Source organism: Rhamphochromis sp. 'chilingali' (assembly GCF_963969265.1).
Source record: "Rhamphochromis sp. 'chilingali' genome assembly, chromosome: 11".
Taxonomy (NCBI): domain Eukaryota; kingdom Metazoa; phylum Chordata; class Actinopteri; order Cichliformes; family Cichlidae; genus Rhamphochromis; species Rhamphochromis sp. 'chilingali'.
Genome location: NC_137938.1, coordinates 29,909,390 through 29,932,124, shown reverse-complemented (window position 1 = coordinate 29,932,124; position 22,735 = coordinate 29,909,390). Strand labels below are relative to the sequence as shown.

At 39.7% G+C, this 22,735-nt stretch overlaps 2 protein-coding genes across 8 annotated transcripts in view; one reads left to right on the top strand and one right to left on the bottom strand.

Annotated features, from left to right (window-relative positions):
* Nucleotides 1–15,353, bottom strand: part of LOC308405049 (uncharacterized protein) — a 21,076-nt gene extending 5,723 nt beyond the window's left edge. Inside the window, exons 1-4 of one of the 3 annotated variants that reach the window (XM_080895449.1) lie at nucleotides 15,216–15,349; nucleotides 2,910–3,082; nucleotides 1,946–2,081; nucleotides 376–531 (exon numbers count right to left, since the gene is read on the bottom strand). In XM_080895449.1, coding sequence (XP_080751575.1) covers nucleotides 376–521 — 146 coding nt within the window. In that variant the 5' untranslated portion in view covers nucleotides 522–531; nucleotides 1,946–2,081; nucleotides 2,910–3,082; nucleotides 15,216–15,349. Of the gene's footprint in view, nucleotides 1–375; nucleotides 542–1,945; nucleotides 2,082–2,909; nucleotides 3,083–15,215 lie in introns of all 3 variants that reach the window. The other 2 variants (XM_080895450.1, XM_080895448.1) reach the window with 2 other exon arrangements.
* On the top strand, nucleotides 15,245–22,735 carry LOC308405050 (uncharacterized protein; the record flags this gene model as incomplete). Of its 5 annotated transcripts, XM_080895451.1 has the most annotated exons (6): nucleotides 15,245–15,383; nucleotides 15,736–15,798; nucleotides 16,387–16,644; nucleotides 17,857–17,910; nucleotides 20,895–20,933; nucleotides 21,509–22,735. In XM_080895451.1, 6 exons carry the CDS (start codon nucleotides 15,245–15,247, stop codon nucleotides 21,541–21,543), a joined length of 588 nt encoding a protein of 195 aa, XP_080751577.1. In that variant the 3' UTR covers nucleotides 21,544–22,735. The 5 variants fall into 5 exon arrangements, 1 of the variants encoding a protein (XP_080751577.1); XR_013973260.1 differs by lacking the exons at nucleotides 15,245–15,383; nucleotides 15,736–15,798; nucleotides 16,387–16,644 and adding an exon at nucleotides 17,558–17,754 and having other exon boundaries at nucleotides 20,895–22,735; XR_013973261.1 differs by lacking the exons at nucleotides 15,245–15,383; nucleotides 15,736–15,798; nucleotides 16,387–16,644; nucleotides 17,857–17,910 and adding an exon at nucleotides 18,365–18,395 and having other exon boundaries at nucleotides 20,895–22,735.

Here is a 22,735-nt window from a genome sequence, read left to right as displayed (position 1 = left end):
TATTATGGTTTACACCATGATGCTCTTTGGTTATAGCCCAGAAATGACAATGCTAATATGTAGTAAATAGAAGGTATGAAATAAATACTTACTGGGGACCCATGTAACCAGCTTTAAATCAATTATCAGTGATGTGACTGTTAATGCATAAAGAACATGCTTTTTGCCTATAAAAAACATGCAGAATGATAGTTTTCTCTGTTTAGCAATAAAAAGCATATAAACAGTTACATTTAGTTAAAAGCAAGCAAAAAAGTATTAAATGTCTGTCAGCAATTACACCGTCTGCCATATATTTTATACAACTATGTTTTGTAATAATGTCATATTGCTGTTTTTGTCTTTGAAAATATTAACCATGCTTAATATGCTTACTTGTACACTTCACTCTCTCTCTCCAGATCCTTCCAGCTGATGAGATGCTGAGGAACTTTCTTAATAGCAGCCCAGGTATCATTGTACTTCTCCTTGTACACTTTCCCAAAACAGCCCTCTGCAAGGGTGCTGGTGGAGTACGCCATCTAGGAGATGCTGTGAGAGCCTTAGAGTGAGGGGAGGGTCATTTTACTCACAAAACAAAGAATGATAGAATTGATAACAAGGAGTATATTCTGTAGTATATTCAGGTTTGGTGACAACTACAATGTTTAGTTATATGATATAAGCGTGAGTAATTGTAATACAAGCCAGTAAATATTTATGTTTGGTGGAGAACGATTGTGAGTAATACCCTGTACTTTCAGTGCTTTTGATGATCTTGAAATCACTCTGTTCTGTTTCTGGTACTAGCTGCTGTGACTTTTGGTACTTTCCACTTTAGACATTGATAAAACAACAATTCAGTAAAGCAATTCAGGACAGCAAGGTTATTTTACGGACTATAAAATATGACTTATTATTATTAAATATGACTAATATGCTTCTTAAACCACATTGTGAGTATCCTTAATGATCAAGATTAAATATAAAATATTAGTAGCTAACATAGCAGTAACTATCTAGAGATATTGCTTGATAAATAAAAGTAAAAGTAAAAAGCAAATAAACTCAGGTGATTTAAACAGCACTGACTATATTTATGTTTAGCGTATTGCCATTTTAACTTACAGCAAATAAAATGTGTTTACCTTTTTCAGATCTCACTGAGATATCGAACGTAATCACAAACAAACTGAGACTGAAAAACTGCTCTCACTCACCTTTCAACCTAACATTCATTGGTGTCAGCAGACTGTCAGACATAAACTTCAGTTAAAAAAAATATTCCCTGGAAGGGCGTTACCACTCTTGAGTAATACCGTAGATTCCTTACCGGAAAATTCTTAAGAAGAATGAAAATGTTCCACAGACTGATAATCTCACTGAACTACCATTTTGTTTCCCTCAAATTATAATTAATTTATTTAATTAGAAATACAGTTTGGGCAGTGAGCACCTGAATAGTAAAGTTCAGGCAGGCTGTTCTCAGTAACTCAGCTGTAACTGAAGCTGTTGTATAAATAAAGACACCAGGACCCTGATCTACAACCACACTTATCATTTCAAATATTCTGACAGCAGAGTGACTTGATGTCAGGATTATACAACAGGTTTTCAAAGAGCCAGAGAGCTGTGTAGTCAAAACAGGAAGGAAATGTTGACAGACTGGTCAGTTCACAAGAGAAGAGATTGAAGAAGGCAGTTTTTAACTTTCAAAATAGTCCTTATTATCAAGAACATTTGCAGTCACAGTATCTGAATGACTAAAGTTGATCACAGTATAGCAAATCATTTTCACTTAAGACAAACTCAAGGTTTTACAAACATACACGAGAAGCTCCTCAGTAAACACACTTTTCAATTACTTAATTGTACTTAAATTTAAAACCACTCAAAGCTAAAATATATATAATCTTTGATCCTTTTTGTTCTTGAATCTCTAAACCACAAAAGATTCTCTTCCTACCTTTATGCTGTTGAGGGAACGCAGCTCTGTCAGGTCTGAACACGAGTTGACATTGTTAGCGCTCTTTAAACCTGTTCCACACCTTCCTGAATCTGATTCATGGCCCCAAGCAAAGCCAGTCCTATCCTGTAGCACACTAATTACAAGTGAAGAAAGAAGCACAGCGTAAATACAAATGCAGGTATGAGATAATGTTTGATAAACAGGACACGTGCTGTCACAGTGGGAGAGAAGACAGAGCCAGAGACCAGAGTTTTAACATTTGGATGACCGTGTGGAAAACAAAATAGCAGCAACATCCATAATAAATATAACAGCAGTGCTAGTGGTTATATGTATACATATACATGTGTACATCTAAAAATGCTAAAATGAAAAAGAAGGGATGATGAAATATGCAGATATGTCCTTATGCAAATTATTAACTGGTACAATTACCTACCAAAATACTTAAATTACCATCAGCCTTAGCTGTCTTGTGCTTTAGACTGAAACTGCTGAATACAAGCTGAGCCAATGTGAGCACAAACCTAATAATAGTTCAAAACCTGCTAACACTAGCGTGCTGCTAGTGTTAGCAGGTTTTGAACTATTATTAGGTTTTTAACAAAACTATGAATGAACACATATGGAATTATCTAGTAAACAAAAAAGTGTGAAATTATTCAAAACATGTTTTATTCTTCAAAATAGCCACCCTTTGCTCCCCCCCCCCCCCAATCATAACAAGGATAAGCACAAGAAAATGTATGCATGGGTGGATGGATGGATATCTTTTCTATAATTCCATATACCTTGCTTCATGTATTTGATATCTTTAGTATGCATCTACAATGTAGAAAGTAGGGATGGACCGATCAGATTTTACGTATCGGTATCGGTCCGATAATGACCTAAATTACTGGATCGGATATTGGAGAGAAATAAAACATGTAATCTGATTAATTAAATATCAGGAAAGCACCTCACAAAACTTGTGACATGGCGTAACTCAGCTCATAACCGTAGCACGTCGGAGCAGTATGCGTCACGTGATAGAGCGGCTGTGGCGTGCGAGGCCTGTCAGCGGTCTGGTTGAGCACTTGGAGCCTCGCTACGTGCTTCCAAACCGGCATTTCATCTCCGAGATAGCTATCCCTGAGAAGTAAAGCAAGTGTGTAAGTTCATCTCTGAATGTTTGTAAAGCATTTCCATGTTAAGCTTAACAACCGATATATGGAGCGACTGCCTCTCTCTCTCCTGCTGCTACTTCAGTCATGAAAATGATCAATGATCGGCTTTTCTGTCACAAGTCCGTCTCTCTTGTTTGTTTATCGCCCACTTTGCACCACAAAGAGGAAACAAGCAGCAAAACGACTGCAGCAGATGCCACGAGAGAAAGCGGGCGAGCAAAAGAAAGAAAGAAAGAAAGAAAGAGTGAAAGCGAGTTTTTGTGAGACATTAGTGACATTTAGCGAGGCTATAGTTAGTGTGTGGTGTAGTCATTGTTTTGTTTTGTGTGTCAGTTACACTGATGGATGTCACATTTGCTCCAAAAAAAGCCACTAAAGGCAAATTCCAGTGTAAATGCTGTCTCCACATGTAAAACTGGACTGATACAGCTCCTGTTGACAGACCTGCAGGGTTTAGGCCAGTGGTGTTCTCCTCTGTCTTATAGTGGACAGAAACATTTTTTTTGGAGTGGCACAAGTAATTTTTGTGCCTTCTTATTTGATGCAGAACACCTGATTGTTCTGTAAATAGATTTAAATGGTTATATAAAAAACGCCTGAGGCCTTGGCTGCATTTTTAGGTAAATAGTTCCATATAACTTTGTTGTTTGTAAAACGTGTGCATAACTTTTTAGAAATGTACAATTTCTATTTGCATTATAAGTTATGAAAATGCTTCGTTAAACATGTTTGTGGTTTTTACTGTAAAAAATATAACTTGTTTTCTACTTGGATTTTAATTTTTTGTCTAAATTTACATTTTAATTGTGTAAATATAGTATGTCAAAACGAAAAAATAACTCACATTTCAGATCTTAGAGGTTGTGCTGAAAATAATGATACCAAATAAAGCAACATAAACAGTTTTTGAAGGTGAAACATAGAGGTAAAATCAAAAGTCGTCAAAAGCGGCCAATTATGCCCTGGACGCCAGAGGTAAGCTGGTATTTAACGTATTTTTTCCTTTGGGAAAAAGGTTTATTAGATTGATCAGTATTGCTGAACTATGAAATATTTTGTGTGCAGTGTATTTTTAGCATACAGGTATACCAGAATAGCAGTAGTGTTTTGTTTTTTAAAATTTGAGTATGAACTTGTCAGGGTTGTGGTTCATTTTGACCCAGCATTTTCAGTTTCTTATGTTTTGGTATTCTTCTGTATTATGATTTATGTTCTGATTCTTTTGTTATCCTGTTTTGAATATTATTTTCTATGTTTCAGTTTATTCTGTTTAACGGTTTAGTTCAGCGTCAAGTCAGCGTCATTTTTTCTGTTTCTTGTTTCCTGTTTTACAGTGAAGTTCTGTGTGTCATGTGAGTGTATTCAGTTTTGCTTCTCCTGTCTCGTCTTGTCAGTTACTTCCTTCTGTGTTCCCCACCTGTGTGTAATCTCCCTGTGTTCTCCTGTGTGTATTTAAGTTGTTTCTACTTGTGTACTAGTCGCTGGTCTATCTGTGATTTAACTGTGTATTCTCCGTGTGTTTTCCCTGCCATCCACCTTGATATGCCTCTGCTCACCCTCCTTCATGTTTGTGTTCATATTTGCTGTTTAGTAGTTTAGTTTTTCCCAGCTTAGATTATCTTTAGTTCCATTTTGCCATTTTTCACCTTCAGAATCAGAATCAGAATCAGAATACTTTATTGATCCCTGGGGGAAATTATTTTTTGTTACAGTGCTCCATTTTAAACCAACATTAAGACAAGACAGACAATACGCTAACTAAGAATAGTACAATATATACATATATATACATACATACATACATACATAAGTCACTTATAAATAAATATTTGGAAAAGAAACATGTGTAGTTGTAGCAGCAAACAGTGTGTTAAGTGGATGCGTTGTACAGGGAGATGGCCACAGGCAGGAATGATTTCCTGTGTCGTTCAGTGGTGCTTTTCGGTAATCTCAGTCTCTCACTGAACGAGCTCCTGTGACTGACCAACATGTCATGGAGTGGGTGGGAGGTGTTATCCAACATTGTCTTTATCTTGGACAGCATCCGCCTCTCCGACACCACCTTGAGGGAGTCCAGCTCCATCCCCACAACATTGCTGGCCTTACGGATCAGTTTATTAAGTCTGTTGGCATCTGCGACCCTCAGCCTGCTCCCCCAGCATGCAACAGCATAGAGGATCGCACTGGCCACAACAGACTCATAGAAAATCCTCAGCATTTTCTGGCAGATGTTGAAGGACCTCAGTCGCCTCAAAAAATAGAGACGACTCTGGCCCTTCCTGTAAAGTGCTGTGGTGTTTTTAGCCCAGTCCAGTTTATTGTCAATGTGTACTCCAAGGTATTTATAGTCCTCCACAATGTCAACACTGACCCCCTGGATTGAAACAGGGGTCAAGTGTTTCCTGGTCTTCCTGAAGTCCACGATCAGTTCCTTGGTCTTTGCCACGTTGAGCTGCAGATGATTCTGCTCACACCACGTGACAAAGGAGTCGACCACAGCCCGGTACTCTGTCTCATCATCCCTGCTGATGCATCCAACCACCGCAGAGTCATCAGAAAACTTCTGAAGATGGCAGGTCTCTGTGCAGTGGCTGAAGTCTGTGGTGTAGAGGGTGAAGAGGAAGGGGGAGAGGACAGTCCCCTGTGGTGCCCCTGTGTTGCTAATCACCTTGTCAGACACACACTGTGGGAGACGTACATATTGTGGTCTTCCTGTCAGGTAATCAACAATCCAGGACACCAGAGAAGCATCCACCTGCATCGCTGCTAACTTATCACCCAGGAGGGTCGGCCTGATGGTGTTGAAAGCACTGGAAAAGTCAAAAAACATGACCCTCACAGTGCTCGCCGGCTGGTCCAGATGGGTGTAGACACGATTGAGCAGGTAGATGATGGCGTCCTCTGTTCCGAGACGAGGCTGATAAGCGAACTGAAGGGGATCCAGATGTGGTCTTACTATGGGTCGCAGCTGGTCCAGGATGAGCCTTTCCAGGGTCTTCATGATGTGGGAGGTCAGTGCCACGGGCCTGTAATCCTGGGGGCCACTGGGACGAGGCGTCTTTGGTACAGGGACGAGGCATGATGTCTTCCACATCACCGGGACCCTCTGCAGACTCAGACTCAGCATAAACAGTTTATGAAAGACTCCACACAGCTGGGGGGCACAGGCCTTGAGGACAAGGGGACTCACTCCGTCTGGTCCAGCAGACTTGCCTGAGTGAAGTCTCCTCATTTGCATCTCAACCTGGTATTGAGTGAAGGTGATGGGTGGGGGAGGGGTGTCAGGAATCTCACAGGAGGCAACATGTGAAGAGAGAGGCTGGCACAGTGGTGTGGCTCTGGATTCCAGGCTGACTGCAGGTGAGGTTGTGGGGGTGGGAGCAGACACTGTGGTGTCGAATCTATTGAAAAACAGATTCAACTCGTCGGCTCTATTCTCACCTCCCTCAGCTCCCCTGCTGTTGGTTGGCCTGAATCCAGTGATGGTCTTCATGCCCCTCCACACCTCTCTCATGCTGTTCTGCTGGAGTTTCCACTCCAGCTTCCTCCTGTAATTGTCCTTAGCCTCTCTGATCTTGTCCTTTAGTAACACCTGGACCTTCCTCACCTCCTCTTTGTTGCCCCCTCTGAAAGCCCTCTTCTTGTTGTTGAGGAGGGCTTTGATGTCCTTAGTCACCCACGGCTTGTTATTTGGGTAACAATGAACAGTCTGAGCTGGAACAATGGAGTCGGTGCAGAAAGTTATGTAGTCTGTGATACACTCAGTAAGCCCATTGATGTCCTCGGCGTGAGGCTCACAGAGTGTTTCCCAGTCGGTCACCTCGAAACAGCCCTGTAGTTCCGCTATTGCCTCCTCTGACCACCTCCTAACAGTCCTGGTGGTCACAGGTTCCCTCCTCACAATTGGCACATAGCGGGGGGTGAGGTGAATCAGGTTATGATCTGACCTACCAAGTGGGGGGAGGGAGGAGGAGCTGTATGCATCCTTGACGTTAGCATACAGTAAGTCTAAAGTTTTCTCTCCCCTGGTGGGACAGTCCACATATTGTTTGAATGTTGGTAGTGTATTGTCCAGTGATACATGGTTGAAGTCACCCGAGATCACAATAAAGGCACTCGGGTGCTGAGTCTGTAGCCGAGCTATGGCAGAGTGGATAGTGTCACATGCAGCTGTGGGGTTAGCAGAGGGGGGAACATAAACAGCCACCAAGATGACGTGAGAGAATTCCCTGGGTAAATAATACGGCCTGAGTCCAACAGCACACAGTTCAGTGTCCGGGCAACAAATCCTTTCTTTGATTGTTATGTTGGCAGGGTTACACCACCGGTTGTTAACTAAAACAGCAAGCCCACCTCCTTTACGCTTACCGCTAGCGATGCTGTCCCTGTCCGCCCGAACAGTGTGGAAGCCTTCCACGGAAGCATTCTCATCGGGAATGACCTGGTGCAGCCATGATTCGGTGAAACACATCAGGCTACACTCTCGGTATTCCCTCTGACTCCGTACCAGTGCTGAGAGCTCGTCGATTTTACTTGCCAACGATCGCACATTTCCCATCACGATAGACGGCAGACACGGTTTAAACCTCCTCCTCGCTTCGAGCCTCCGCTGTCTCACCGTCACCTTTTTTCTTCTCTTCTGTCCTTGACCTCTGCATCCCCGATGTGTTTTCCTCCAAATTTCAGCTGGTACTTCTGCGGGCACTTCTGCGGGCCTGGCCAGCGAGCCGGCCGGCATCAGGGCGATCAGCTGATCTCTGGAGTAAACAGTCCGTGCGTGTAGGAGATGTGCCGCGGTCCCGTTCCATGATAAAAGTAACAGTTCCACGGCCACCAGAAGAACAAAAACTCTCTCAATCCACATGATTGAGTAAGAGATAGAAAACGGAGGAAAATACAAGTCAGAAAAAAAAAAAGAATACGTGCTTTATTTTACAATAAACCACCTTCATATCTCAGCAAGTGCCTGCCTCATTTATTTTCTCCTCACGGCTCATCCCATTTGCCATGACAGAACTTTTACAAAATGCAGCAAGATATTAAAAAAGACAGTTTTATTGATTATAAAATACACTATATCTGATTCATATCGGTATTGGCAGACATCCAAATGTATGATATTGGTATCGGTATCGGACATAAAAAAGTGGTATTGTTATCATGCCATCTCTAGTAGAAAGTATTAAAAATTAAGAAAAACATTAAATAAGAAGGTGTGTCCAAACTTTTGTGTCTGGAGATGGCGCAATACTGGAAGAGCATATGGGAGAAGGCTGCAACACATAACAGTGGCTAGTGAATCTAAGAGCAGATCAGACAGACCTCCCTGAACAGGGTCAAGCAACCATCACAGTGGCAAAAAAGGTTCTCCATTATGGACAAGTTGGACACCACAAGCCTCAACATAATTAACGTTTACTGGCTGAGGAAACTGACTGCACTCCATGAGCATCTGGTAGCACAAATGAGCAGGCTGCTAATGGATGAAACACACCCAGAATGGCTAACTGCTCAGTCCTGATCCCCAAGAACCCCCAGAAGGGACTGGTTCCATCCAACTACCGGCCTATAACCTGCCCCAGTACCACATGGAAGCCCCTATCAGGCATCACAGCGCTAAGATGAATAGGCACATGACTCAATGCACGAGTGGGGCACAGAAAGGAGTTGGCAGGAATACCAGAGGAGCAAAACACCAGTTCCTGGTAGACAGAACAGTCACCCAAGACTGCAAGACCAGACTGACCAACCTGTGCACTGCCCAGATTGAGAAGGCCTATAACTCAACGACCCACATTTGAGTCGTGGAATGCCTAGAACAATACAAGATCAACAGGACCCTGAGAGCCTTCATCAAGAATTTGATGGGGATGTGGCAAACAACACTGGAGGCCAACTTCAAGCCTATTGCACAAGACACCATCAAGTGCGGGATCTACCAAGGAGATGAGCTTTCCCCGCTGCTGTTCTGCATAGGCCTGAACCCAGGTGAATAGGAACCATGAAGAGGCCACTAAGAAAGCTGCAACCCCCAAGTACCTGCAGAGGGTCAGGCAAGTCCTAAGGAGTCAGGTGAATATTAGGAACAAGATCTGGGCTATCAACAGCTACGGCCTGCCTGTGATCAGGTACCCTGCTGGGATAATAAGCTGCCTAAAGAAGGAGATGGAAGCCAGTAACATCAAGACAAAGGCGCTCCTGACTAAGCACGGAAGGTATCACCCCAGTCCAGCACCCTGAGACTGAGTACGCTAAGTGTAAGGAATAATGCCTGGTACTGGTGAGTTTCAGAACCACTGTCCAGGATGAGACAATGAAGAGTTTTCTCATCCACGTACTCAGTGAATACCTCAGGCAACAGAAACCCAGTAAAGTAGAGTAGCAACTGGAGGAGCCATCATGGAAGGACAGGCCCCTGCACGGTAAGTACCACTGGCGGATAGAGGAAATGGCTGACATCCAGAAATCCTACCAGTGCCTGGACAAAGCTGGACTGAAAAACAGCACAGAGACACTAATCATGGCAGCACAGAAACAAGCTCTAAATACAAATTCCAGAAAAAACATAACAACATAAGAAAACTCGTGTTGTGTTCACACTTACTCTGAATTTTAAAGGCTCTGTTCTTGATCTTGTATCTAGTTGGCCTGTGTAACAGTAATAATAAAGCCATTTAATTTGTTCTCCATATATTCAATTCTATTACAACCAATTTCTCATTCATTTGAAACATTTCTTTGTAAAAATGATTCTATAATTGAATGCTATGGTTACCATATGCATGTATACATGTATACAGTGGGGCAAAAAAGTATTTAGTCAGCCACCGATTGTGCAAGTTCCCCCACTTAAAATGATGACAGAGGTCAGTAATTTGCACCAGAGGTACACTTCAACTGTGAGAGACAGAATGTGAAAAAAAAATCCATGAATTCACATGGTAGGATTTATAAAGAATTTATTTGTAAATCAGGGTGGAAAATAAGTATTTGGTCACCTCAAACAAGGAAAATCTCTGGCTCTCACAGACCTGTAACGTCGTCTGTAAAAAGCTTTTCTGTCCCCCACTCGTTACCTGTATGAATGGCACCTGTTTGAACTCATCATCTGTATAAAAGACACCTGTCCACAGCCTCAAACAGTCAGACTCCAAACTCCGCCATGGCCAAGACCAAAGAGCTTTCGAAGGACACCAGGAAAAGTATTGTAGACCTGCACCAGACTGGGAAGAGTGAATCTACAATAGGCAAGCAGCTTGATGTGAAAAAATCAACTGTGGGAGCAATCATCAGAAAATGGAAGACATACAAGACCACTGATAATCTCCCTCGATCTGGGGCTCCACGCAAGATCTCATCCCGTGGGGTCAAAATGATCATGAGAACGGTGAGCAAAGATCCCAGAACCACACGGGGGGACCTGGTGAATGACCTGCAGAGAGCTGGGACCAAAGTAACAAAGGTCACCATCAGTAACACACTACAACGGCAGGGAATCAAATCCCGCAGTGCCAGACGTGTTCCGCTGCTGAAGCCAGTGCATGTCCAGGCCCGTCTGAAGTTTGCCAGAGAGCACATGGATGATACAGCAGAGGATTGGGAGAATGTCATGTGGTCAGATGAAACCAAAGTAGAACTTTTTGGTATAAACTCAACTCGTCGTGTTTGGAGGAAGAAGAATACTGAGTTGCATCCCAAGAACACCATACCTACTGTGAAGCATGGGGGTGGAAACATCATGCTATGGGGCTGTTTTTCTGCCAGGGGGACAGGACGACTGATCCGTGTTAAGGACAGAATGAATGGGGCCATGTATCGTGAGATTTTGAGCCAAAACCTCCTTCCATCAGTGAGAACTTTGAAGATGAAACGAGGCTGGGTCTTCCAACATGACAATGATCCAAAACACACCGCCCGGGCAACAAAGGAGTGGCTCCGTAAGAAGCATTTGAAAGTCCTGGAGTGGCCTAGCCAGTCTCCAGACCTCAACCCCATAGAAAATCTGTGGCGGGAGTTGAAAGTCCGTGTTGCTCGGCGACAGCCCCAAAACATCACTGCTCTCGAGAAGATCTGCATGGAGGAATGGGCCAAAATACCAGCTACTGTGTGTGCAAACCTGGTAAAGACCTATAGTAAACGTTTGACCTCTGTTATTGCCAACAAAGGTTATGTTACAAAGTATTGAGTTGTATTTTTGTTATTGACCAAATACTTATTTTCCACCCTGATTTACGAATAAATTCTTTACAAATCCTACCATGTGGATTCATGGATTTTTTTTTCACATTCTGTCTCTCACAGTTGAAGTGTACCTCTGGTGCAAATTACTGACCTCTGTCATCATTTTAAGTGGGGGAACTTGCACAATCGGTGGCTGACTAAATACTTTTTTGCCCCACTGTACATATGGACATGTATATACTGTATATATGACTGTATGTAGAAGCAGTCTATTGTAAAGATTTCAACGTTTGTGGCTTCAAACTTCATCCTACTGTTCTCTTGATGTCATATTTCAATAAGTTGCAGCTTAGAGAGTTTTGTAAAATTGTTGTAGGAGATTCAAAACATGGTTGCAGTTCACTTATTATTTTTCTTCATTTCACATTCATGGAGTCAACTTGAGACTTATTTAGCTTATTTCTTTCAAATGTAAATCTATGAAAATGTTGTGGTTTTCTAACTAATGTGGTGACCTACCAGGTATACAACTCCCATTGAGTCAAATCATAAATATGTGGTAGCAGAAATCCCTCTAGTATATATTCATACATCACACCGATACAAAATTGTGTACAAGCAAATTATGTACAAGCTCTCTACTGTAGTGTGTGCTGTCATTATAAAAGTAAAACACACTGATTATACTGGAATGACTGTATATAATGCACTGAGGATTTCCTTGCTGCTACTACTAAAAATCATAAATATGTGGTGGGTTGCTGAAACTTTGGGTTTTAGCAAGGTGTATCACAAAACCCCCCAAAACAATTTGTTGTTTATAAAGCACGATTTCTATACTACAGTCGATTCATACCGTAATTGTTTTCAGACTAACAAAAAATGTGTAAGAACTAGTTGGACTTTCCCCAGCAGATTTTAATTCATTGCCTTTGTGAAGGAGAAAAACAATATTAACTGAATAAAAGATTGTTATATAATTTGAAACTTACTCGGGTTAACCACTTGTCCAATTCAGGGTAATTGGAAGAGAAGAGACACACGTCCAGGACAGATCCATATGCATTACCCTCAATCTATCATTGGGCTAACACAGAGACAGGCAACTAGTCACACTCACAACAATTGGCATTTTAGCATTACCAGCTAATCTGTTATGAATTTCTTTGAACTGTAGGAGGAAGCTACAGTACCCTGAGAGAGCCACAGCAAACCATACCCAAAGGCCTCAGTTGGCTTGCAAATTCAAAGTGTTAGCCACTGCAGCAGTGCAACATTTTCACTGAATAATTATTTAAGTGTATATGGATTTCTATTTCACCTCTATACATTTAAAATCCTGGTTGTAGCATTGGCTGTAGTTTTAGGTACCACACTAGAAGGTTTACAGCATTTCTTGTCAGTATTTCCTTTGTTCTGTTTCAAAGTGATCTCAAATAAATCTCAAGGGAACACTTTTTGCATGATGTTTCCTGGCACTTTACCTTTTGGTTGAATTTATAATTTGTGATACAGAGGAAAAAGTGAGCAAAAAGGAAGGCGACAAACAAGAAATGAAACTTTTTAGTTCATTGGTTTTTGTTTGGGTAAATTGTACAGCTTTAAACTAGTGGCCCCATAGTGTAATGATTAACACAAGTACCTAACATTTAAAAAATCCCCTGCTTCATACCAGGGGAAAAGGGAGACGGCTGCATCAGTAAGGACATCTTGTACATGCAGACTGAGTTCCTGTAGCGACTCCTTATGAATAAGAAAAAAAAAAAAACGAAAAAAAAACAGCATTGTTTTTGGTTGCATTATCAAATTATAAACTGGTCTCTCATGCTGTTATTTACTCATCTATTTTAATGTAAGTCTATACCAGCACTAGCACATTGTGTCTTGGCACTGTTGTTATGTACCAACACTAATATAGATATTTTCAATTTATCTGCCACCACTTTTGCTTTTGGTTTACGATACCTAGCAGGAATTCCTTCACAGAAACAAGAAGAAAAATGAAACTAACCAAAACTGAAAGCAATGACTAAAATTAGATCAGGGTGGGGTGGGAAGAAAAAGAGAAGAAGAAGAAGAAAATAATTTTGAGAATTAAGTACAAAGGGCTTTACAGAATACAATAAAATAGCTAACAATGAGGAAATCCATTAAAACGCGTGAGATATAGAATACTAAACTAAACCAAATGTCTGCTTGCTCAGGCTTCACAATTAGAAGCAGGTATATGACTGAATCAAATGCTGTTGCTTAGGATTTCTTTAAGCCATCGTCTAAATACAAACTGACTGGCAGAGAAATCTGGCAACCCCCCCCCCCCCCCCCCCAAAAAAAAAAAAAAAAAAAAAAGACAAACAAAACTAAAAGCCATTGCGAAACAAGGAGATGGGCTATCTACTCGTATACAGCAGTTCTCTAACAATGAGCCCATAGTCCACATGCTGACGGCTGCAGTGTAAAGAATTCCAAGGATGGCCGCTTGGTTGCATTAAAAAAGCGAAGACCAGACGTCCTTTAAGGTTTTGTTTAATTAGTTGTAACATTGTGTTGTGGCTTTGGGACATGCTGTGCCATTGCTGTTACTTACACTATGTCCTATCCATTTTAATGGACTTCGGAGAATTACAGACTTATTAAAAATATAATATATATATTTCTTTACAGTTATATTTTCTTTTGTGTTCTGTAAAGCACTTTTTAACTACGTTTTTCAAAGCGGTAAATAATATCATTATTATTATTACATGGTTCAGTAAAGGTTCACTATGCAATCAACCTCAGTAGAATACCACCATCTAGTGACAAAAAATATATTTATTATGACGTACACCAGCTGTCATATGCTCTTTCATTTCCTCCTGCTCTCACTTTGAGGACAAAACCAGTACGGGGTTATCTGTGGAACTATTGCTCATCGTGAGAAAATGGTCTATCCGTCGGATTATTTGCCCCACTTTCAACCACGAGGTTAGTTTGTTTATTGACACGGCATTATTCAATATTTTTAAAATGGCGGCAAGGCAGTTGTTTTTCCTCTTAGTGTGCTCATTTTTGAGGCTCTTCATTCATTCTAGACCAGCAAAATGGCTGTAGTAGCATTTCATTCCAGGCCCTCGCTTGGAATGAAATGGAATCGCAACTTTTACTCAGATCACAACTTTTATTCATTTTTACGGCACCGAAATTTGTTTTGTTAACTTTTTGCAGCTGAAGTTATTTTGTAAGAAATTACAAAGTACGAACAACATGTGCTGCTAATGTACTGCAATGGCAACCCAGGAAAACAATGTGCAGTGTTCCTATTTTACCATATTACCTAAGTGCTGCACATTATGCTGACTCATTAAAAGAATTTCCTTAAAAAGGAAAAACAAAAATATGCTTGTATTTTGGTAGTTAAACATCTAAGGACTGTAAAATGAACTGTTTTGCAAATGAAAATGATTTTCAGTAGACTAACTGTGTTATGTTTTCACTTAAAGATGGTGATAATCTACACACTCAGGAGAGCGGGTATGCTTTTGTCATGGTTTTTACAGTTCTTTAATAAAATATGTTTTTTACACTTCTTGTAAAAATGGGAGCAAAAAACAATATTTTTTCCCCTCTATATTACAGTGATGCAGGTCTTTCTTCTGACATGGTGCACAAGTTCTGTTACAAGTATGAAGAAATTGCCCTGCCTGTAACTGACACAGGGAGTTGTGTGAGGCCCATTCTTCACATGAAGCAGTTCCCCATGATGGCACAAAGCAAGCCACACCCATACCCGCCTGAGTCAAGACCTATGACAGAGGGATTCTTAATCAAGTCCAGTTTGGCTGGGATGCAAAGTGGGCCGCAAAATAACTTCAATTGCCAGACATACACAGATCGTGACGATAATAGCAAGGGAGAGGAAGTATTCAAGCCTTTACCCGGAACATCAGCCATTACAGAGGCACTCATGGAAGATGTAGGAAATAAGGGTAACATCATGGATGCCAACACAGACGCCAAAGAAAACCCAGGAAGCGCTGCACCAGTGGAAGAAGTGACGGCCCAAAACCGCTACAAGAAAAGAGCTGTTGGGAAAAAATGGAAAGGTAATTAAATTTCCAATATGCATCTGTTAAAAACTGCCATGCATACATTTATTGCAAATATTACATTTTAAATCATAAAGATTGATATATTAAATGCCAAAAAATCTAGCATGTTTAACACTGAGGACATAGTTAAAGTTGTTGTTGTATTTTATTGCAGTTCTGCTGAGGCATGTTTCTTTAATGTTACATTTACATGCATGATTAGACAAAATACTGGAAAGTCTTATATGATGCAATCAGTATAACTGCTGTACCTAAATAAGAGTATAATTTTATTTAAATTCTCACGTGGAGTAATTCATAGTGACTTTTTCCATGAGTAAGTCTGCCCCGTACTTTTTCTTTCCAGTTTACAATCTCTGTGTGGTGGCAGTTCTAATCATAAACTTTCCTGCCTGTAATGGATCTAATGGTATGTTGTACTTCATATGTATTTAAAGATTTATTTATATCTAGTTTATATACATGTGCAGTTTTTTTAACTATTACTTATATTTTTATATTTTTGATCAGACAGTTTATTTATATACTTAGCCTGCAGCACATCTACTGTGTTAAAAACATGAGTAAGCTAAGCTGTAGTAAGTTTTTATTCAAAAATTGGTAACACTTTGTAATACAACACCCCAACTGAGGACGTAATTGCCCTGTAATTAAATCTGACTTTAAATGAGCCCCTTTATTTGCAATTTTATTGTACCAGAAAGTGAATATACATTATATTTTCAAGTTACTGTGAAAGTAATTTAATTACACTATAATTTATTTTTAGGTACACTGTAATTGTATGGTAATTACCAGAAAAACAAATATTTTTCCATTTTACATTGTGGGTATGCCTTACTTTTTAGGGTGTGTAATGCGGGGTGACTTACAACAATGTTATAAAATGCAATACTAAGAATTATTCTAGGTCCCATCAGAATATGTAATTTTAACTTGCATGCATTTACACCTGAAATCATGTTTATATTTATATTTTCCATTTCTCTAAATGCAGATGGGCTAAACTGTTGGGTCTGCAAGGATCAGGACAAGTGCTCCAGCCTCAACACAATATATGACGAAAATGACCATATCCTGAACTATGGAGAGAAAGCTTTCTCAGAATGCTCTCAAATACCACCGCCTGTGCCTAAGACTCCTAAAACCTGCACAGTATGCCAGTCCGATTTTGTCTTCATTACCTGCTCAAACGACACTAATGAAATCCAACCAGAAGCAAAGGAATCACTCATTCAAGACATCCATAAAACATGTATGTAGGCCATTAAGGTGCCATTCTGCGCTGGCTTTGTTGAAATGCTGGTTAAAATATACCTGGACGTCAAGTTTCAAAATAAAATTTAAATAGAATGTGCATGTTTAAAAATATTTAAATAACATACATCTAATACAATATAAAAACATTATAAATTCACTGTGAACTGTTAAGACAACTCTGTAGATAAGGTTTAAAAAAAATCAGAATGGGAGACGACGATCAACACAATAGCGCTATTCACTGTTGTCACTGTCGTTAGGGTGCTGCATGTTCCGCTGGTTTAAACTCAGCAAGCAGTATTAAATAAGGGTTGGGCGAAAAAGCCTCAAAAGGATACCACATATTTCAAGAAAAAACTATGATAACAGTATTTCTGTCGATATAGAAAAATATATATTATGCATCTAGCTTGAAGACAGCAGCATTTATAAATGTAAGAAAATGAATGTTCGAACCTTCTTTTAAAATGAGGAGTGTGGGTGTTGTTTCCCTGGAATTTTTAAGTATAAAATAACACTAAATTCAGAATAAACTAAATAACCATGTGACTCTGCAGGAGTCTGAACCAATATAGGCACATAATAAAGATGAAAAAATATTTTCTACCTGGGGTGTTGCATCTTAGATAGAACATTTTAATTGGTTGTTTAAATCCACCATTTGCCTCTATTATCAGAAGTACCGCAACTGGTGAATACTCTTTGTTTAGTTGGGTCGCACATCACCAGCTGCAAGTTCCTCCTCCTATTTTCTTGCATACTTTGCTGGGAACTGTGCTCTGCTGTCTACTGTCCCTTTTCTGTGTAACTCATCTTCGAAGTCGGACGCCCAGCTCTAACTCATCTCTCAGACATGCCCGGACTTGTCTCTTTGTGGGAGGACAATATTGGGGGGGAGGGCATTATGGTCAATATGATATGGCACAGACTTACATTAAATGCACCTGTTTAAATCGGTACAGTCTAAAGCAGTCTGGATAAACTCTGTACATGCGAAATATTATTTTGGAGGCTGTAGATTTTATTGCTATTGAATTTCTACTGTGCTGTGTATCAAACTGGTTAAAAGGCATATATGTGCCATCTGTGCCATCATGAATTCACAGTAACGAGTCGTTCTATTTCTAATCACAATATATGAATTATTTAAATGTAATTAGTTATTCATACAGAATTATGCTACTTAAATGTATTTCTTCCTCTTTAGGCATGCAGTATAAGACTTCTGACCCGATGCCCAGCAGAGGGACTTCCCATTACAGTATGTACTTTATTTTCACATAGAGAAAAAAAAAGTTTTAGATAACCCTTTATGAGCTGGAGCTGGATAGCACAACAACTGACAACATTACAATATTGTGATGGAACTGAAACTAGGGGCGGTATCCACTACAGGTTGGGATGTTAGAGTAGGAGTTAAAGTAGATAACGGCATGTTAAATCAGTATTAGCGGATGTGGGCTCATTCCTAGTGGTAAAGCCTTATAATTTTGTATGATTTAGCACATTATATTGCGTATTAATATCATTTCACATAATGTATTTATCCCCAGTGGGTCTGCCAAAGCCGATGGATCCTCATATTTGATTATTGAACTGCAGATTTAAAATTCTTGGTGACGCAACCCTCCGATTTTTCCGTGCTGTCGTAGTTCACTGAGACTGGGTTTGTCTCCTCCTGGTCTCAAATCGTAGATTTGCGAGTCAACAACATCCGACAAATTCACAACTGCGCAGTTCTTAAAGGTCAGTTTTGCTACTGAAAAATGTAACGCCGTTTTTTGGCGATCCGCCTTTTTGTGATGATTAATATTTTTGTTATACAAATATATTTAAAAGTGAGAGAGAGGGCGAGAGAAGAATTAAGCCCACGTTAAGTACCCCGAGATCGCACCAATCCCATAATCGCAAACTTCAAAAAGAAAAGGCGCGCACTCACTCGCATTTCAGGAAGTGGCCACCCGGTGCGCGCGTTTACAAGCCTGTCAGCGCGATTAACAGATTTTTTTATTGGGTTGCCATTATCCCACCGCTTGGATCCTCGAACTTTGAGCCAACCACATAAACCCACCGTCTGACATCCCCGCTGTTCCTCCCTGAGAGCCCGGGCCCCACGTCCCATCAAGTCGGAGAGCAGCAGCGCTACCGATCCAGACAGTGAATGTAAGAGGGCAGCACTGCACAGCCCTAACCCTAACCCTACCCCAATAATAGTGAGGCTGTAAAACTTGTAATCTGTCCTGCCACCATTTGTTAATCGCTACATAAGCCATACATACATGCATACAACTATTTAAATACCGGCAATCATTTGGGCAAATATCAGAAATCCCTTTTTGGCACAGCGAGTGCACAGCGAGTGCGCTCGTTGCAGTATTTCTTTAATAGAATGATAGATGTCGCTAGACAAAACCTCCACATCAACACGATTGGTAGAAGAAGTCATAACCGGAAGTAAAGGAACAGCGAAGTTTTCTTTTGAAAGGGGGCGTTCGAGTAGTCCAAGAAGCACGTACTTATAGGATTTTCCCTTTCAAGGGGGAAATATTTACGCTGCCGTGATTTCCAAAGTTTGGAGTAGTTTGTAGTTGTGTTCGATGCTTCTAGGAGTGACTTTTTATTCAGAAACAGAGGGCAGATGATCAGAAAGGAACGCGTCACTGACGAACTGGAAAGCTTAAGTCTGTGAGCGCAGTCGCGGTTAACCCATGTTGTAGCCGAGTCCCACTTATTTCTAGCAAAACTGGTATTTTGAATAAACAGCAGAAATTGTCCGAACGGAGTTTCCCCCGGAAATGTGCACACATTGAGCACAAACGAGCGACCTCTATCTGTTGAATCTGTAATAAAAGCCGAAGTTAAATGTTTGTCAAAATACAACTAATAATTAAACTGCTTTAGTGGGTGAGCTTATGAATGTAACAATATATTACAGCTGGGGAAGAAAAAGAAATACACCAATGCGCGCTTTTATACACTTGGCAAACTAAGAGTATCTTAATTATGACAGAGGCTTAGTTATATGACGATATGTTTCATGTTTATATGGTGAAACAGTTTGTAGCAATCCTGCGCTCTGGGTATAAAGGGCTCACACTCTCAAAGTGAAGTTATATCTGCTGACCTGAGTCACGCTTTGGTGTCCTTTCTGCTGGTCCTTCACCTCTCAGTTTTCTAACCTTGCTGCAACTTGGCAGATAACGTGAATCTATTATTGTGTCATTTTTCAATTTCAATTATATATCAATACAGAAACTTAATTCCTAGATTATACAGAATTAGATGCTGCACCAGCTTGAATAGATCAGCCTTTCTGGAGACAGCATAAACCAAGAAAAAGGTGCCAGTATACTCTCTGCATTGGTCACTTAACACACAGAGCTGATATATAAAGAGTCAAAACCATAGGCAAAGACATTGCAGGGTATTTTTCAACCCACAGAGTCTCACGTTTTCAAACTGTCGTAAGCTCTCCCTCTGTATAATTTGTGAATCTCTAAACTTTTGTACTGATAGACTATATCACCAAAAGTTTTCACTCATCTGCCTTCACTTCCACTTTGTTATAATACCACCACTAGATGACTGCGTAATATTTAGTAGCAAGGAAATTTCATGGCTGGACTTGTTGCACAGGTGGGATCCTGTCATTCAGTCTGCATGACTAGGTGGCTTTTTTATACTGGTGCCCACAGAAGTGATTGGAACACCTGAATTCAATGATTTGGATCGGTGAGTGGATACTTTGGGGAGTATGGCGTATATCATTAAACTGGTGTTAAAAGCAAACATGATAGCAGCTCATGTCAGGTTACAAAAATCAAGAGGTGCATGCCAGCAGATGTGACGACATATTTGTTGCACAGTGAGGTGCACTGGGTAAAAAACCTACTTTACACTCCAATGCAGACATGAACAGCTGGGGACCCGATGGCCAAATAGTCATTCCTGTTATACTTCTTTGACATAATGGATAACAACAATAATTATATTTTAGCATTAAATATATTTATGTAATTTATTTAATAATAATCAATACTGTTAATTTACTGCAGCTGCAGCATAAACCTTGCACTGGGTGATGATCCAATAAATTACTTGAGTACTGTACATATGTGTAATAGTAAATTTCTGTATTGATGTAAATGTATTAATACATTAAAGATGAAGGTACATTTAAAAAAAAGAAAAGAAAAAAAGATAAGACACTTAAATTCTTGATTCAACCTTAATTTGTCTTTTCAGATCCTGGCCGTGGACCTACTGGATTGATTTTAATGGCTGGTTTGTATAAATTATGATACTAACCTATGACATATACAATAGTCACTTAACAATGAAGTTAAATTGCCAAGAGCCAGGTTTTGCTGACCTTGACTGAACAACAGCAGTCTGTAGGGTTTTTTTTTCTTCTTTTATTTCATAGTTCTCTTTCTGATTGCGATTGGACCACTGTGATCTTCTGAGTAAGCGTGATTTTATTTTAACAAAACTTTCATCTTAGAAACACAACTTCCTTATATCAGGTCCCTTGAATAAGTTCATGAATGACTAAAGCTATAGACCAACCCCCCAAAAAATATTTCACACCATTTAATCCATTATACATTTTAATACAGTTCCCCAATCTTAAAATAGATGATTTTATTCTTTCCTTTTAGTGCTGTAAGAAAAGCTTTGTGATATATTTGAAAAAAAAAAATAATTCTCAGTCCCAGTAAATCTTGAATTGGAGAATATTTTTAGTTCAAATATTGAAAAAATGGAAAGGGGCTACAAGCAGACTGTTTTGTGGTTCTTTTTTTTTTCTTTGGCTAAATGCAATTTCACTTAACACACTTCTCTCTTTTTTCAAACAGGACTTTGGATCTTCAACATTTATCCCTCAGCATGAAACATCACGCTGAAACATCATTTTTTTTTTTTACTCATAGATACTTACTTTCTGTCTTAAAATGTTTTTAACTGTATTGGCACAGCATAATGGCCAAATAGGATGTGTTTTATTGCATATGCTTAAGCCCAAAGAAGTCGCCTTTTTTTAGAAAAACAATTTCCATAATAACTGGTTATTTTTCTGTAAATCACCTTCATGCTTATTTGGCTTATCAGACTTCAGCTTTACTTGACAGCAAATAATTATGTTTGAAACGCATCTACATATCTGGCCTTAATTATAAACACATCTGCATATCAAGCTGCATATGGTTCATGTTCTTTTTCATAACAGACACTGGAACAGAATATAATGTGCTCAGTTAATAATCAGAAGAGTGTACATCATGGGAAATCCCTCAGCTGCTAGGGCTTGCAGGATCAGTGCAGCCATTTCACTGTGGCAGATGTAGTGTATTTTGTTCCCATACCTATATTTTTGCTTAAAAATCTTTTAATGGACAGTTATATGAAATGTTATTTTTTGTCAGAACGCTATAAAGACAAACATCTTTAATTTATGGTCTCTTTCAGTTAAACCTGGTAAATCAAATTTTAAGATTCCCACGGTCTGATAAGACTTTAGTCTTATTTTATGTATAGAAGCTCTCTGATCCACAAGCAAAACCTGGACTGTGAAAGTGAAGTGTGGAAAAACAGAGAACAATGAAGTCAAGATAAGAGTTGAGCCTTCAAAATGAAGTCACTTGTAAGCAGTCACTTCTGACATTTATAGGTCTATTCCCAAGCAGTAAAGTTAAAGTTCTGTACAATGGTAGTGTAGAAACTAGACTTTTGTTTGTTTTTCTTTTCATACTATTAAGCTTATTTTAATGTTCTAAATCACATAAAAAGCGCCCGCCCCCACGAAATAGGTCACGCTCTCTCTCTCCCACAACCTGGGTTTAAAATTAACAAACAGCGCTTTCTTGTCGTTTATCAGTTTCTAGACTGTACCATCTAGACGGTGGGTAAAACACGTAGCGTACTTCCTGGTTAAAATGTCACTTTAGCGAACACAAAATGGGCAAAGACGTGAAGAAAACGCCTTTTTTTAAAATAAAAACTTGGCCATTTCTCACGACTAGGTTTCTGTAGTGAAATTAATGCGCCGTCAACCGAAAAAATCAGCAACCACCTGTAAAACAACG